This window comes from Pseudomassariella vexata (assembly GCF_002105095.1).
Source record: "Pseudomassariella vexata strain CBS 129021 chromosome Unknown BCR38scaffold_7, whole genome shotgun sequence".
Lineage (NCBI taxonomy): Eukaryota > Fungi > Ascomycota > Sordariomycetes > Amphisphaeriales > Pseudomassariaceae > Pseudomassariella > Pseudomassariella vexata.
In genome coordinates, this window is record NW_024467962.1 from 1,923,452 (window position 1) to 1,940,295 (window position 16,844).

Consider the following 16,844-nt stretch of genomic DNA (forward strand, 5'->3'; position numbering starts at 1 on the left):
TCATTCAACGATTTCGTTGGGGAATTCGGATTCTTGACGGACTTCGCGCCTGACGTACTCGGTGAATACTCCGTGGCACGAGATTTACGAGGCTACTGGAGCTTCGAAGCTGCCGCGGTTGGAAATGGGAGCGTACAAGTGGCATGAAGTACAGTGTTGCCAAATTTGAAAAATTGTATGACTGGCAGATCAGGCGAGGTCTGCATCGTGGTTCGGCAGATGGAATCACAATCGTGGAGACAAAATGCGCAGTTCGGAAGACGGACTTCTGCCCTGAGACGATCGTTCTCCATGTGAATGTGGAGGCGAACCTCGGAAGGGCCGTCAGAGAACTTTGTCCTTCTGTTGGTTGGTATTGAAGACAATAAAAGAGAAGTCTCAAGTGCCCCTGGAGTCTGGGACGGAACTTGTGAACGGCCAGTAATGTCTACCGGACTGCTGCTCTGAGCTGGCTGTTGAAACGGAAGACAATGTTCAACTTCCGGCGGCGCTCGTACATTTGCTAAGCACGTTAAGTTCGTCGGCACAGTTGACAGATGTCTGCCACAGATATCATATTGCTGACAAGGTGCTCTATGCTGCATTTATTAACGTGGCTGACGATGCAGCGAAATGATTCGACTTGCGAGCAGCGGATGGGGGCATCACTGCAGCCAACCGGCTGACAGGCGTTCGCAACTCACGAAGCCGGATGAGCCCGGATGCACGAACTGTAAAGTTTTCCCGAAGAGGACTGCTTCGATTGTGAATCGTGATGGACATTCGGTCCTGGTCTGTCGTCAGTTAACGCGGCTGAACCCATCGCCGGAGAAGCCTTCAATGTTCACAGTGCTCTGGACTGGTCTATGGTGGGCCGAATGAGCACACCAACTAGCCCTACATCAACACAGGCTAACGCAAGGTACCACAAGGAATTGCGGCCGAGTCCGAAAACTATATTCGAAAAATGACAAGATTTCGCGGTAGCTTGTGTAGATTATGTCCCATCATCATCCTTGACATCTGTTGTCTGACAGTAGTTCTATTTGGTAGCGTGCAGTCGCTGTTTATGAGCCCGTTATGATGCGGGGCGACATGAACTGCTCAGAGCCGTCCCTAGTTCCATTCTGTTTGTTGGTCCCAGGGTAATGCAGGCTGAAGGCCGATTCGGATCATGTAAACTGCTCCGTGGTGTCGGGTCATTTCCCGCTAGAACCAGATTTCTGCCGGAGTTTTGCTCGGAATTTTATGCCCGCTCCCCAAGCGAGCCAAGGACGGGATCTCTCCAGGATAGACCATCCATTTACATCTAGATCCCACGAAGTACCGGCTCAATGTCACCGTGCGTGTACAGTGACGGCCGCCCAGAGTGGGTGGTGGAGCGAATGTTCTAGGCATCCGTGGCTTCTCCACTAATACAGCCATTTTGGGTTTGGAGTTCAGTGACGTTTGCAGGACATCGCTGATGCATTGCTGGCGGACTTCTCTTTTCAGATGCCCGTTCTGAGGCCACTTTGGTGAAATATGATGGTGCAAATGCCGTGCTTGTGTTCATTGAATAGCGGGGCAGTTGGGGTTGTTCACTGTATAATGTTAAATAGGACGTCTTTGAGTATCCTGTCGGCCTGGCAGGGCTGACTGCAGGCCAAGACCGTTGAATGTGATTCAAAGGTATTACACCAAATCGAATCTGAGGTCGCCGAACAGAGATACATCGGCCCAAGTTTTAGGTGTCACTGTCGCCTGTACGTCAATGATGAGAGAGAGTGAGTACGAAGTAACCGCACAAGCTAGCTCGAGTCAGAACACAATCCCAGCAACCTGAGCTTCGCACCGCGTCTGGTGCGATTTGACAGACGGCAACATTTGGTCGGCGTTTACCCCATACCCCAGAAATCAGTAAAGGTTTGTCGAGCCGGGCAAGTGAGACAATCTGCTATTGTGCTACCAGTTCATCTGGTCCTTCCTGGCAAAAGTGTGAGAGAAATCTAGTTCAACAGAGTTACCCAATCACAATACAAATGAGCATTACGCGAAGCACTGCAATATTCAGGTCTTCTTTTGTCCAGGATATGCCTGCTTGGGTCCTTGGTGGTTAAGGTGGTGGGAACAATCTGATGCCGTCGGTAAAAGTTAGTCAAAGTCGATGTTGTGGGAATCCTCACTTTACAGCTTGTAGGGTGTGGCCCACAGCCTAGCAGGACCATTGCGGCATTGCACTCGAGGAATCGTACGAGTCCATGGCTCTGCAGACTGGTCAGTCGCCTTGTGTTCCAAGGCAGGATGATGGGCCACAAGTAACGACCCGTGAGCTGAGGCAGCCCTTGAATAGTATCAGCATCATAGTCTGATGGATGGCGAACGGCTGACTTGGTCATCACTCATGTATGACACAACAGCAGCTAGAGAGCTCAACTCACACGGCATGCGGGCCGGGCGGACAGGAGCACGAAACGAAACACTGGAGGAACCATCTGCCATTCTGACTGGTGGACACGGCGCCAAGCTGGCGAAAAAGAGGCCGTTGCGCAAAGCGACGGGAGGGTAATGGCAGCTGCCGGGACAGCTACCAAGAGGATAAAAAGATCAACAATTGGACGAGCATGAGGATTGATGCTGGTGGCAGTGACAGTGACCCAATCAACGGGGATTCAATCCGCCGCCATTGGAAATTTCTCAAAGTACGGGCTGGTCTGAGATGCTAGTCTGAAAAGACGCAAAATATTGACAAAATTATGGAAACCTGGAGTCGTAAGTGGGAAGGCACGCCCATGGTACATAGAAGTACCCCACACCAGTCCCGATTGAGCACTTCAAACCACTCACCTGTATCCTAAACCCAACACGACTATGTTTTGCCCTCAACCTATAATAGTAAAGAAGGTTCAGTTCAACCCACGGACAGCCATGGGTGCAGCGGAAACTCTGACTCTCCAGAGGCCTCGTGGCTGCACATGGATGGCTATGTCTTGCCGAGGGACTCCTGTAGATAGTACTGTGTATGCTTCGCTAAATTCGCCTTGGCAAGAACTACTAGTACGTGGCACTTCAAAGTCTGGTCATGGCAAAGTGAAGGAGAAAAAAAGAGTTCACGCTTTGGTGATAAGACGATAATTCTACGGGTACAGGAATCAAGGGAGGAGAGAGTCACTTCATATCATACTGGAAACAGTTGCAGGTTCCGCTTTGTTTTTGAAGCTTGGAAGAAAGCTATTGGGGTCACCTCCTTCCTAGTAAGCGGCACTTGTTTCAATAGAGCACCGCCGATCAGCAAAGCCAACTTGGGCTATCGCACCCGCGTCGGTGACTACCGGTTGCTATTTTGACACGCCTTTCAGTACTAAATGGACGATAACAATGTCTTCAGCACAACAAGCTGTGGGAACGTTCATGTAGCTGCAATTCCCATTAACTGAGTTAGGGCAGTCACACCCGTTTTCAGGGCGAGACGCCGCTTCAGGTCCAACTCACTCACCGATGTACACTCGGCGATCCATCATGCCCCCTTCTACTTGCGACTTGGCTCCTTCACAACAGGAACTTCTTTCACGATCAATTGCATACGAATTGGAATAATTAGATTCTTGTAGGAGCAATCTTCATAAATTCGGCCGTGATACAGGACTCGCAGGACTCGGCTTGGTGGCTTCGAATTTTGGGTCCGGTTCTACAGCTAAGGTTGAGCAACTTACAACCGTGACATCTGGCCGCCTATAGCAATAACAACAACGTTAATGTAGCGTTTCGTTCATATGCATCCTAAACGATGCTAGTCTTGTCACCAGATCCCACAGATCCCATCATCAGCACATTGGCGAGTGCACTTTGTTGACATGCTATCGAGATTGTCGCACTGTCTTCAATGCATACTGAATCACGCAACATAAACTTCTCGGCGTTCACGTGTGCAAAATGTGTTCGTCAGTAGGCCCAAGCAAGGAACCGAACCATGGAGAATGACGTGGTCGCAGTGGGGATCTAACGGGCGACAGGGATTTGTCTTCCCCGGTCTGTTGGATACGATGGCAGCCCCTGTAACTGCAAGTGGGGCAGGGAGCAGAGATTTATACAGTTAGGGAACCTATACACCAAGTGGAGTAGGGAATTTAGGGGATTTCCGCCAAATCTGGGAATATTCGAAAGGTAGGCACCCTAACACCCTCCTCAAATCCCAGTAGAGCACCCTGGAAATATATAATTTTGGAAGCTGTATACACCGATAGATATCCAGTTAGCCATACAAATCGAAGCTTCAGCTAAAAAGGTATACAGTTATGGGGCAATATACACTACAAGGTTTATACAGTTTCAGGGACCACCACTGCACCTGACAGAAGCAGCACTAGAACCGCCATCTCAGAAAGGAAAGGCCTGCTTCTAGTGTACTTGTCTGGATGCAAGCCCAGGATCCCGGGAACACTGGTGCCCACGCCTCCCATCCTTGTCCACCCGACTGCAGGACACACATTCGCACTTTTCCGGTTCAACCTTGTTTTTTCATTTTTTCATTTTTTATGGGTGAGGAATATGAAGCTTTTCTCGAAAGCCAAAGCATGATGCCGGCCGGCAGGATGGCTCGCGATATCAACTTCGCAATTGTCCTTGCGGCTGTCACAAATATTCCCTAGACCACACTGATGCGGTTATGGAGGAGTGTTCCCACGCACGCTAGAGTGCTCAAGGCTAACGACCGAGAGAAAAAAAAAAGAAGCTCCAGAAGGAACTCGGGCCAACAAAGCGTCAGTGATGAGCTTGCGAGGGTACGTGGGTACCCTACCTGCCATCCTACTTTGACCACCCGCGCTGCGAGGGCAATCCCAGACGAATGGGCAAGGTCGGCAGGCGGACGTTCAAACGAAACACGCCCACCGGTTCCCAGTTCCCTCTTTGGGCGCCGACCCGCCCAGCTTCCACCCCCATGCACATCAACCCAGAGCTTCTCAGCTCATCAGTTTCCCACCACTCACTTTTTTTTTCTCTTTGCCCACCCTCACTCGCTTGTACCACCGACCTAATGCTTGCGAGCTGCCAGCAGACCATTGCCAATCGTTCAACAACATCTTGCACCACTTGGCGACACCTCGATACATAATACAGCCCTGCAACCCCCGCGTTAGACCTTCTATCGGACCCTACACCCTATTGCTGTTGTCACCCTCCAGAAGACGTTATCATCGAAGCCCCCAAAGAGAGCTGTCGGAAATAGGACAGGTCCAGCCACTTTGATTGGTGAAGCGGTTTTCTGCGAGAAACACAACCAAGCCCTTTGACGCCCGACGCCAACCCCGCGCTTTCAAAGCGATATACTCGGGTGCCCATAACACGTGGACGAGTGCGACCAGCCGAATGACCACAGCCCAGGAATACTTCGTCCACGTATGAGCTCGCAGCAAGTGGGATATCTTAGATCAACTAAGAGGAAGGGCAAAAAGACGGAGCCAAGGAAACTCGTCCTGTTTGCGCGAGTGTATAAGATGTGCACGTAGTTTTTGCCGTTTCAGCCTGCCACAACAAGCGAATAACAAAAGAAAAAAACGCCGACCGACATATAGCTTGCTGAATCTACCCCACCAACACTCGACAAGAGCAACTCATATCAATCATTCGCGATAATACCACTTATACGCCAGCGCCGCAGTCGCTGAACTGCGCTACGCTGTGCTGCGCGACATGTCACCAAGATTAAGACCTCTGCAATTGCCGCTGCTGGTTGAAAAGAGGAGGAAGATGGAAGAGGCACAGGCCGAGATTGACAGCGATCATAACTCGGCGTTATACGTGATGGGCTCGGGCTCATCGGATGCGACTTCACCAGCCACGCCAACATTTTCGGCGCGTGGGCACCTACGATACTCGAGCTCAACGTCCTCTTTTGATCTGACAGCACTGTCTAGTCCTGAGGGACCTTCATCACCGACCCCCGTCAAACGGATTTTGCCCGACGTGCAGGAAGAGTCGATCGATCCCCTGGAATCAGATTCAGATTCAGATTCTGACGATGCTATATCCGATCACTTTGACTTATACGACTGCCTTTGTAAGTGAAACTGAGTATACGTACGTGGGAACCCAGTCACTAACATGGGCTTTCAGGTGCTGCACCTTGCATCCACGGCGATACTGACCTGGTGCAAAGTACGACCGACTTCTACACCCACAATGGCGACATTGATTACGATATGGGCTTTCTCAGCGACAACGACTTCAACACGAGTCCACGGTCGAAAAAGCGGCGGGCTGGGTCTGAGTCGCCTTTCACGGGATTCACTCAACGACTCAACTCCAGGTTTCCCTCTTTGACGCGGTGGAAGTCAACGAGGAACGGCAGCATAACCAGCTCGCCTGGTTCCGACTTCGGGTTTGAGCAGCGGCCGGCAGTCTCTCGAGCTACATCGAGTCGCTCCTCTTCCCGCTCAGCCTCCGGTCGGTATCCCCCGGATCGCACGAACGAGCCTCCTCTTCCTCCGACGCCAGCTTCTTCGTTCTACGAAAGCAGCGACAGCATCGCTCTACCGGCGCCTATCGATATCGAGAAGGCCAATGGCTTTGGTCCTCTCATTGAAATGGAGAGAGCTTTAGCCACGACCCCACTTCTACCACCTCTCATGACCGACGCACACGCCGTGTCGGCCAGCGTTCAGCCTTCACCTTTGGAATCTCCTACTGTTGTCGGTCCGATTGTTTCGGAGCCGCAATCACCCTGTATTTCCAGCCCACCGCTCAGCACCAAGCCATCAAACTCATCCTTTCACCGTGTGGCTACTTCCGCAGAGCTGCCAAACATCCCTGAACCCGATGAGTGGTCAGACCGTCTCGGCCATGCCAACTTCACCATCCTGCCCCAGCCATACAAACCCGAGAACCCAGATCGAGACTCCTTACAACAGCTGCGGGCTGACTGGGCCACTGCGCGCGTAAATTACACCAAGCATCTAGTTCGGACCGGGGAGCACTACGGAATCACCTCCAAGACCTATGTCATGACGGAGGCAAAATGGGCCGAGACAGATGGCGCCTGGCGAAACCATCATGCCAGTGTTGTCGAGGCTGTTACTGCTAGTGGTGATGGTACTGCTTCCGTGAAATTTAAAGAGGGCATTTTGACCACAGTGCCCCGCATGGACGCCGAGGGTAAATTTCCCGAGAGAGGCGACGAGGACATCGTCGGCCCCATGGTCCGCGAGGCGACCATGGTCTCACCTGGTGACAGTCCGGAAAAGAGGAATCCCAGCTTCTGGCGCAACCTCGCTGGGCGTGTTGGCTTACGGAAATAAAGCCTCTGCAACTTGGCCTAACAATAATTAATGATGATCACGACATTTACGTCACACGCTCCCTACATATTATGTTTATTTTTTACTCATCGAGAGATACCCCACCTCAGCCGACGTCTTTCCCTAATCACCGATCGTCGCAGCGCCTCAACGGCATCGATCACTGCATGACTGAGGATATTTACCTTCAGACAAATGCAGCGACACCTTATTATTGTTTATTTGTTGAATATTTACATCTTAATCTGGGCGGTACCAAGTAGCACCATCGACCGCCCTTCGTACCGCTGCGGATGCAAACATCATTTTCCTTTTCAATGTTTTGGGCCCGGTGTTTGGGAAACCGGGCTGCGGTATGTGCTTGCACACAACACAACCATGGAAGGCTAGGTCGGCGGACCCGGCGGGAAGCATTTAGACTTGGGGATCTACTATATCCAGCGCAATGATGGCGACTTCCAAAAACAATTGTCGCCATAAGCGCCTCGGGATCATGGGGTCCGGATCAACCACATCGGATAGAGTTGGTAATCACTAGTGTTTACCGCTATTGCCTATTGGTGGTGCTTGGTTTAGACTGGAAGGGAAAGGAAAAAGAGAAAAATGAGCTGGGGCTGGGCTGGACTGGCGCAGTCAATTATCACATACATAGAGCGTGCGGCGCGCGCTTCGGGGGTTGGGAACGTACATAGGGAGTGAAATGTGGGTGGCGGATGTCACAGGGGATTTTGCTGTGTCGCTGCGATTGACGACAACAGCCTCCGGCCTCAGAGACTAGAGTCTCAAGGTGTCGAGGAGAAGCTTACAGAGAGAAATGTACGTGAGGTAGCTGAGGAATGGAAGATGAATACTCAAGTAGCCATGTCTGTCTTGTTTCATACTAGTGGTCATCTCGTTTCATATATGTCGAGAGCATTAAACGCTTGTGCCCATAGCCCTATTCGCCATGATCGGTACAAGCTGTATCAACCCTCGCCTTAAAGTGGTAGCCAATGTCCCTTAACAGCGATGAGTATCACCAACGCGAGATATGCTTCGTACTTCTGATGCATATTTACACTTATAAGGTGAGAAGGTACTAAGCCCTTTCCCCTGTTCCCTAAGTCTCTTCTCTTTTATTCTGCACGATCACAGACTAAGTAGTGCTTACACCAACTCAATTCTTCAAACAACTCTCACAAATGAATTGTAGTATGCCTATATTATTCCTATTCCTTAGAAATTTTCTGTTCTTAGATTCATCGTTGACACCCGGCAGTAGACAGAAGAAGAATAAGCCAGGGTAGCCAAACTAGAATTCAAGTACAGCCAAGATCTGCTATAAGTCGCAAAACAATATCGAACCCGATTCTACGCAAACTCCGCGCGAAGAATGATACCGCTCTGCCGCTCTGCCGCTCTGCCGCTCTGCGTAAGAATTCGGTCCCGCGCATGAGTTCAAAGCATGCAATCGGCCAACACGAACAGGCTCGAGAAATAAGTCAAGTGGGAAGGGATGAAGAAAAGCATATATCGTCCTGGCCATGGGCAGATCGATATTAGCGCGAGACTGCGACATCTAGACATGCGTGGGCATGGCTGTAATGAGTTTGGTCAAGTGCCAGGGAAGCTTGCACCAGGCAAATGAGAGATCTTCACTGTCCTCTTCTTATTGCTGGGTTCGTACTTGGAAATTAATTACCGTGTGGACCAGTGAGCGTCCGCAGTGCTGCGATCTGCGCAGGGGCCGTTGGTGCAGGTTTATTACAAACACTGATCCCATCTGCCCAAGACATCAATTTTCCGATTTGAGTACTGCAACGACCATTTACAGCCTGACGGGTTGACAACATCGCCACGGTAGTACGCCGAGATTGCCTCGAGCGTTCCCAAAGAGCCCGAGTACGGCGATCACGGTATTGCCGGGACCATGCTTGTTGGATTCGAAGCAGATCCTTAAATGAGCACTCATGAGGTGCCCTGGGAGGCGCTGTATCCCACAGAGGGGACGTTGGGCCAGAGTAGTCACGTGGTGGAAGAAAATATGAGGCATCTCAAGTAGACTAAGGAGTCTGGTATGAGAGGATGCTGTTAGAGGCGGCCCCCAAAGGGTTGACGTGACAAACCGCGGGTCCAATTACACACAAGTCACAATATTCATTTATGAGCGAAAGGAAGCTTAAGAGCCATATGATATTGTCTGGTTCTATTACCAAAGGCCCAAAGGCAGGTCAATCTACACATCATTTGCTCACTTCGCATTCTGCGGTGGCCGCAACGGACTCATCAGACTCTGAGATGACAGAAAGCGTGACCACGCCTCTTGACGTACTATCACTAGCGGCGGCTACGGCCACTTTCACGGTGCTAGAAGCACCGAAGTTCGCCGTGGCCAACGCATTGGGAAGCTCAATGCGCCAGCCGCTCCCTTCAACCGTGGCATTGAGCCGGTACACATCCGACGTGAGCCAGGCAGACACGTCTTGCGGGTGTTGAGGACTTTCCGGACTGTCGGGTGAGTAGGTTCCGGTGTTTTTCAATGTGAATTCGCAACTCACACCAGCTCCGGCAGGGTTCCCGCCTGTGACTTTACCCTCCGTCAGGGTCACGCCATGTGTGCTGGACGTGGCATTTCCATCCAGGGACCGAACAGCAGTGGTGTATGAGAGAACGCCACTAGCATCGCGGTGAAGATTGAGTACGTAAAAGTGCAACCGGTTCGCCTCGTCAACAAACTCATATTCACTGCCCGACCGGGTGCCTGCGTGGAACAGAGCATCGGCCAGCTGCCGATAATCCCCTACGGTGATCATGGCGACAGAGCCGTTCGGTCGGTAGAAATCAATGAGCTCGATGTCTTGTGGGTTCGCATCAATAACCCACTGGAAGGGTTGAATACTGTCGTCGTCTCTAGTTTTGCTGATCATGACGCCCGAGTCAGGGGTAAACGAGTCGGCCCCCATACGGTCCACAACCTCAACATGATAGTTGTCATAGCTGCCTCCATCGCAGAGTGCATCAGTGGAGATATTGCAAAATGGCGACAGGTCGGAATCCATGACAACGCGGATGCCCATCAGCCCCTCGCCCGGGTCGACGGCACGGGCCGTCAGGTTAGCCACAACGAGGCCCGAATACGCCAGAGCCTCTCGAGAAAGTTGTAGCACACTTGAGTTGCTGATCAGTGCCAACTGCGACTTGTCCCGCACCGTGTGCAGCGAGCCCATAGAGCCACCTTGAACGGCAGGAATCTGCCAACGTGTGTGCGGACCACCGGGGCCGTTGAAACTTCCACGATCCATCATGCTGTATGGGCCAGTGTAGGCTCGTCGTGGTGGTTGGCTGTATGGGTTATTATAATTATCTCCTATCGATAAGAGATGTGAGAACTCGTGAGCGTAAGTAGACATGCCTGAGCTCTCCGCCTGAGTCGAAGAGCCGCCTCCAGCGTTGGGCCAGATGTTCGACGCAGCGGCCCACGACGTCCAATCGACGTAGCGCGTCTCGGCCCAGTTGGGAAGGGTTTCGTTGTCCGGCGGGCCAAACTCGTCGGGGATGTCCTCTTTGGCCGGGAACTTCATCTCGCCAAACTCTTGCCAGGTGGATGACTCGTCCTGGCCGGCGGAGAGGATGAAGACGAGCTCGAAAGAGCCGGCCGTGATGTTGCCTACGTCTGCACGCCATGCGGCGAAAGCATCAGTGCGGAGGTCGAGGATACAGGCGCCAAACTCCGGGCAAGCGCCAGGATTGAAGTCCTCGGTGTCGACGCCATACTGCCATGACCTGCCTGGCATCTGGTAGGGCCCATACGTTGACAGGTTCACGCCATAGCGACCGAGCGAGTCGCCCATCCAGTACTCGTGAAGAGTGTGACCGCGATTCAACGCGCCAGGCTTGTTGAGCAGGTCGTGGTAGTAGGTTGGCACGTCTGCACGGTCAACAACCACCGACTCCGGCTGCGGGTTCCCGTAGATTGTTGATCCGGGCTCCTGGGTGACAACAAAAGGCGTGTCTGAGTAGTCGACAGCGATGAGGGCGATTTCAAAGTCACGGATTGAGCCCGAGCGCGAAGGGTCTGCCCAACCCGTGCCGGGTGGTGCCTTGAAGTCTTCCCATGTCACTAAAAAGAGGGCGTCCGTCAACCTTGACCATCGTCGGAGGACTGAGTGATAACTTGACGGTCCTGGGTCATATTTCAAGAGTAACAGGTGCGAAAAGAAGCTTCGTCAGGCAAGATTACTTCTGAGATAGACCAGAATGGAGCACAAGCGACTCTCGAAATTACATACTGTTGTCTGGGTTGACCCAATTCTGAGGATCAAGTATCTCGAATGGATCCTCAGAACTGTTGGAGTGCCGTGCGGCTTGAATGGGGCGTGCCAGAAACCCACAGACAATGGCCGAGGCCATGGCTCGGCGGCGCCCAATTTCGGCCAACGACACCATGACTTACACCGTGGTTCGGACCTGTCGGCGTGTCACTGCTCACACGGAAATCCAGTCCAACGAAGCTGCCCGGAAGCAAAGTGGCCATCGACGAGGCGGTGAAGACCAAATCTCGTCGAACCTGAGGGAGCAACATGCTTTATAGATATCGTTTACTGAAGAGATTGCGGCTGCTTCTTGGGTCCCATGCATACCCCGCTGTGCCTGGAAAGCGGCTTCCCTATCGAGATGGACGAGAATAATGTGCGCTGCCAATCGGATCGATGCCGAGGCAGCCTAGAGCTGAGCAGCTGCTGCATTAGGAATGGAAGGCCCGGTACGATTCAGTCCAAGACGGGACCCAATGCACCTCATATCGTTTGCAACTTGGCAGCACGGAATGGATCGGTGGAGTTAACAGTGGTGGAATTGCGATGCTGCGACCTTGTTATCTCTCTGCAAGCCCTTGATAGCAACGAAGCCATGCACCCAAGTACTCCACGAACGACGATTGAGGCAACAAACAAGTTCCAACTTGCGACGATGCCAATGCCGCCTGGCACAATCATTGTCAAGATATCGAGGATCTCTCCCTGCGGTACGGTTCGCTTTGCCGGAGCCACGATTTGCCCTTCCTCCTCGCGCCGGCGTGATCCGAAGCCCATGGCAAAATTGCGGTTGGTGTAACAAGTGAGAAAGCAAGAGTGTAGTCGGGCTGTATGCAGTTCGCACCCCTCGTTGGCTTGCCCCTTTTCCCATGGTGCTACAAAGACTGGATCGTCGTGTGACCCAGGCTAGAGATACGAGCCTGTTCGAGAAGTAAAGGTGCACGCTCACGAAATTGGTGTCACGATGAGATCCAGTTTGGTTGAACCATACAGGTCTCTCTCTGTAGTATATCGTATCACACAACTAGTGGTAATAAGGGAATAAGATTCCAGTCCTCTGAGGCAGGCCTACTGGCGATAGATACGTAGTAAGTATTTCTTAGCTTTTGAACTTGCTTCATTAGTCATTCTGAGCCCATGACTCACTTTCTCTACTTCACTTACCCTCTCTAAAGTCACTTGCTCATTCTCGTACTCAATTCAGCTGTACTTTTCTATTCGTACAAACGCGATAATGGCAGGTCCTGACCCCCGTGCCATCAACCGCAATGCCGGCTTCCTACACAATGACACGACGGGCCGTCACCCGAATCTGCCTTTTACGTAGAGAAATGCTCAAGAACTCTGTTTGCTGTAGCAAGTATTATTAAATAATATACAGGTTTCCATTGTCGACAACTACACTATACACAAGAAAAACAAGTTAAACACTGGGCATCCCCCTGAACGCACCACCAAAACGCCTCGCTCCTGAAACCCGCCCAAACTCCCGTCATGCCATGTAATTTTGTTGCAAACGCCCCTACGTGGGAAAAGCCGTTTAACTACCTCACTTAACCGATTTCGACGTATATGCCGGCGGCGGCAGTGTAGAATTTGTACCTGTCCTCGGTGGCCCCTGAGAAGCCAAGTCCACATGCGTAACACTCAACGCCGGCGCAAGCACCGATCCCTCAGCCCACTCTTTATACGCCTTAATGATCTCCTCCTGACCCAGACGGGCCGACCTGAGGAACTCCTGGTCCTCGCTTGGACCCACCACAGTGACCGGCGCGCTTCCCGTGAAATCGCGGTTCTTGCCCCGGCACTCGACGACAATCTTCCATTTCAGCTCGTGGACATGGCTCAGATGGTGTGTCTCGAACGACGGAAAGAGCGGTTCGGAAAATGGTACCAGAGGCAGGCCTGCCATGGAGACACCTCGAGATAAAACGGATAGGTTTATCTGCTGGCCGATGTCGATAGCGTCACCCAATACGTTGCGGCCGATCCAGAGCCGCTTTTCCACCGGTAGGAGAGATGGTCTTGCCACCTCGATCGGGTTTCGTCGGTGGCATTGTAGCCCCATATGTCGAGGTCACGGCAGGACGTCGAGCTCCGAAGCCGGAGTTCCAGGTCGTCCAGTGTGACTGCTGGAGGCTTATCCGCAACGAACTCTGTTGTGTGTTCCAGTGCTTTCTCCGGGATAACTTTAAGTCGAAACGAAATTGGCTTCGGGTTTTCCAACTGGATGACGGAAGGGTGTTCGACAACGACGGAAAAGGAGTACTTTGGTATGCTGGACCGCTTGAAGATGGTCCGCATGTGCTGACGGAGTGACAGACTCGTCTCAGCATATTCCGGCTCAAAGTGGAGGGTCTTGACGGTCTGGTGCGAGATCTGCGACCGTGGCTCTTGGTTTGTGATCACTTCTGGGGTTGATCACAGCCGGATATAGAGCGGGAAGACAGCCGTTGCGAGTTCTTTTCCAGTCCGGCTGGTTATTATCTCAGCCTCGAGATAATACTCCGCATAGAGCCAGTCGCGATGCGCGAGTGGAATAGTCTGATAACCAGCGTAATAAGTGTGCGGTATTCGATTGGTCCACTGATCTGGCTGCACGCCATTGCGTGATACTAGTGTCTGAGGGATGACAATGGTGAAGGGCCAAGAGTTGATTACCGGTAGTACTTGTCCTCGGTAGACCTCTTGACTGATGTCGCACAGAGTAAGTTCTCCATCGCGATGCGAAGTTTTTCTGTTCCCGTCGCTGTTGGTGCTGGATTTCGTCACTCTTGTGACGATCTTCCCAACGAGTTTGACCACCACCGTCACATTTTCCAGACACCCCTCAATTTGAATCTTCTTCACCACCCCTTTTATGACGCTTCCGGGCACATAGGAGAGCTGGGGATCTGCCAGCTCAATGCTGGCGCTGGTTGATTGTTTCAGTCTGTTGGGATGCATATGTAGCAATTTCTGGCATTCAGAACTGGAAGACAAGGTCTTTTTCGATGGCTGCGGTGGAATCTGACTGACATATATGTTATGTGTCTGCCTGGTAGTCGTGGTACAGCCGAAACATCCTTCGCGTGAGACCGACGGTGGCAGTGCAGTCCACGGAAAGCGCAGAGGGCTGAGCCTGCCATGAATGCGTCCTGTTTCTTGGCCTGCATTCGACCCATGATACGCTGACTCTCATAAGGATGATACCCTACCGTTTGACTTCACGTTAAAAGTTGAGATCCCAACCTAGAAATATCGCGAAGAGTAGCACTATGTTATCTTAAAGAGCAACAACGATTCAGAAATATAAAGAGCGATGAAACCTTGATAACACTTCAAAATCGGGGTAGATAGAGTTGGTGGCTATGAAGAAGGCTTAACGAGGAAGTGTTATTAGTTCTCTATTCGGCAGCGATACACAGGGAATATAGAGTGTATGTTATAAGGCTTCTTTACGAAGTAGAATTGGAGAATAAAGCCGTTCAATTGCTACTAGCCTTAGTACAGTAGCTAGAAGATACAGATTCTAACGAGGGGCTACCTTTGAATACTTACAGTCAGCGAGTTCGCTACTGAAATACAGGTGTAAATAGGTTTATCTATACCTAAGTTGAAGGTTCTCCACCGAGGTTATACTCGGGGTGTTTCGAGACAGCTAATATGTAATTGTGGATACATTAACAGTTCAACCTGTAGCCCCCCTACGCCGACACTGTATTGGGAAAATGGGTCTGGTGCGCACACATATGGCCAGAAGCTCCATATTGCGGACTCGTTCCACTCGGCCATGATTTCATCGGTCATCTCGACCCAGTTGACACCCTATGCTCCTTTTTGGCCGTGACGTTGCCAATCGACTTGGACTTTGTAGATACTGGCGATCAACTTCTGGTTTTCGCCCCCTTGGTGTTATCAATGGCGAAGTTGGCGCATTGCTGGGCTAATTGATGGCAGGTTCGGATAGAGGCTAGAGACCAATCACGGCCATACCGGAGAATCTGCGATGAGAAACTCTGTAAAGTCCTCCCAGTTATTGCAAACAACGGCGATACGGATCCATCTTTCCATTATGATGTCTAAGACAGGCAAGTAATCATCGAAGTACAAATGCTGTTTCGTCTGTCAAGGTTCGGAGTGGTGTGGTGGTGATGATGACGAGGCTGAATATTTGCTTGGTTCAATAGCTTGACTGGCTGAGGTCGGACGAAGGATGGCCTTGAATCATCAGATGACCCGCTTGTTCCACTTGATTAACTGGGGATTGCGTTGGACTGATAAACCTCCAGTGCCAAGAAAGGTGCGGCCTGCGGCTCAAACCATGGAGGCCATGCCCACCACCTTGACGTCGGTGTCAAGAGGCAACGCTGCCTGTGTTCTTTACAATTGCATATGCAGCTAGCAAAGGTTCCTGGGCCAGCACCTTCCCCTATTGCGATGTACCGTTACTGCAAAGAGTGTGTTCGTTCACAAGAGTAGCGGTGACTGAGTCCCTATAACATCCATGAACGGAATATCAAAGGACACCAATCCCTACCCTGGCACAGGAGCTTGAGCGGGGAAATCCCGCTCTCCCAGGCAGCCCTGTTTCCCAGGATCCCTCGTTCAAACTTACTCAAGCAATCATCATGGTGATGGGAACACATCCCTCGCTAGTGCATAGTCTATGGAGACGCCACATCCAGACGTCCGTTGGCTTCAACAAACTCCTTACACGTATAACAAGTAAACAGACTTGGGCGCTTCGTAATACGAAAACATATCGTGTCACAACGTCGCATAACCTCCCTACTTGAGTTCATGTAAGGGGCATCCACCCAATTTACATCCCTTGATTGTTCTGTCCTCAAGCAAGGCAACTGAGCCTCATCAGCTCAACCAACCGGCTCAACATCAGGGCCTGACCATCGCAAGTGCCAAAACATTATCTTAATCTTCATCCGAGCGAGACAAATTGGCGGCTCGGGCGACATTTCGGATAAAGAATGAAAGGGATAGAGACTAGCTAGCTTGATTTCCTTCAACTGGCTCAAAATTATCGTGATTATCATTGAGCCAACCATCCAGCAACCACATCGCTCATAGATTAATGCGACAACCAAGTATCAGCAACATCAGTATTATATTGTCTATCACAGTCCCTTGCGACTGTCCGTCCTAAATGTACAGTTGAATATCATAAGCGTGGCAAGTCGTCAATTCTCATTCATCGTGAGTTCCAAGCCAAAAGCCCAGATGCAAAGTAGTCCTCGGTGCCTGTACAACCAAAATCGTTATGGCCAAGCCAGCCGACTTGCCATATGCCCTTATCATCATC

The 16,844-nt window shown here is 51.3% G+C and overlaps 6 protein-coding genes across 6 annotated transcripts; 3 read left to right on the plus strand and 3 right to left on the minus strand.

Annotated features, from left to right (window-relative positions):
- The first annotated feature begins 4,507 nt into the window (after nucleotides 1–4,507).
- BCR38DRAFT_212026 (uncharacterized protein) lies at nucleotides 4,508–5,062 on the plus strand. Its single transcript, XM_040854164.1, has one exon. The coding sequence runs from the start codon at nucleotides 4,617–4,619 to the stop codon at nucleotides 4,992–4,994; it is 378 nt and encodes a 125-aa protein (XP_040715734.1). The 5' UTR covers nucleotides 4,508–4,616; the 3' UTR covers nucleotides 4,995–5,062.
- A 412-nt stretch (nucleotides 5,063–5,474) lies between these two features.
- On the plus strand, nucleotides 5,475–7,351 carry BCR38DRAFT_212032 (uncharacterized protein). The gene is made up of 2 exons (XM_040854165.1): nucleotides 5,475–6,016; nucleotides 6,073–7,351. Exons 1-2 carry the CDS (start codon nucleotides 5,650–5,652, stop codon nucleotides 7,251–7,253), a joined length of 1,548 nt encoding a protein of 515 aa, XP_040715735.1. The 5' UTR covers nucleotides 5,475–5,649; the 3' UTR covers nucleotides 7,254–7,351.
- Nucleotides 7,352–9,277: 1,926 nt separating this feature from the next.
- On the minus strand, nucleotides 9,278–11,848 carry BCR38DRAFT_434816 (M6 family metalloprotease). Its single transcript, XM_040860320.1, has 2 exons — nucleotides 11,522–11,848; nucleotides 9,278–11,352 (listed from the first exon to the last, which is right to left on the minus strand). Exons 1-2 carry the CDS (start codon nucleotides 11,676–11,678, stop codon nucleotides 9,476–9,478), a joined length of 2,034 nt encoding a protein of 677 aa, XP_040715736.1. The 5' UTR covers nucleotides 11,679–11,848; the 3' UTR covers nucleotides 9,278–9,475.
- Nucleotides 11,849–12,064: 216 nt separating this feature from the next.
- BCR38DRAFT_434818 (uncharacterized protein) lies at nucleotides 12,065–12,414 on the plus strand. Its single transcript, XM_040860321.1, has one exon. The coding sequence runs from the start codon at nucleotides 12,141–12,143 to the stop codon at nucleotides 12,342–12,344; it is 204 nt and encodes a 67-aa protein (XP_040715737.1). The 5' UTR covers nucleotides 12,065–12,140; the 3' UTR covers nucleotides 12,345–12,414.
- A 680-nt stretch (nucleotides 12,415–13,094) lies between these two features.
- Nucleotides 13,095–13,457, minus strand: BCR38DRAFT_485483 (uncharacterized protein; the record flags this gene model as incomplete). Its single annotated transcript, XM_040863888.1, has 1 exon — nucleotides 13,095–13,457. The coding sequence occupies one exon, from the start codon at nucleotides 13,455–13,457 to the stop codon at nucleotides 13,095–13,097; it is 363 nt and encodes a 120-aa protein (XP_040715738.1).
- A 29-nt stretch (nucleotides 13,458–13,486) lies between these two features.
- BCR38DRAFT_485484 (uncharacterized protein) lies at nucleotides 13,487–14,151 on the minus strand (the record flags this gene model as incomplete). The annotated part of the gene is made up of 2 exons (XM_040863889.1): nucleotides 13,487–13,956; nucleotides 14,052–14,151. The coding sequence occupies 2 exons, from the start codon at nucleotides 14,149–14,151 to the stop codon at nucleotides 13,487–13,489; spliced, it is 570 nt and encodes a 189-aa protein (XP_040715739.1).
- Between the last annotated feature and the right edge of the window lie 2,693 nt (nucleotides 14,152–16,844).

Excerpts from the sequence above, each read along its gene's own strand:
- BCR38DRAFT_212026 (XM_040854164.1), top strand. The coding sequence starts at position 4,617 with ATGCGGTTATGGAGGAGTGTTCCCACGCACGCTAGAGTGCTCAAGGCT.
- BCR38DRAFT_212032 (XM_040854165.1), top strand. The coding sequence starts at position 5,650 with ATGTCACCAAGATTAAGACCTCTGCAATTGCCGCTGCTGGTTGAAAAG. Across the intron at positions 6,017-6,072 it reads TGACTTATACGACTGCCTTT|GTGCTGCACCTTGCATCCAC; the intron begins GTAAGTGAAACT and ends ATGGGCTTTCAG.
- BCR38DRAFT_434816 (XM_040860320.1), bottom strand. The coding sequence starts at position 11,678 with ATGGTGTCGTTGGCCGAAATTGGGCGCCGCCGAGCCATGGCCTCGGCC. Across the intron at positions 11,353-11,521 it reads TTGGGTCAACCCAGACAACA|TGACATGGGAAGACTTCAAG; the intron begins GTATGTAATTTC and ends CCCTCTTTTTAG.
- BCR38DRAFT_434818 (XM_040860321.1), top strand. The coding sequence starts at position 12,141 with ATGCACCCAAGTACTCCACGAACGACGATTGAGGCAACAAACAAGTTC.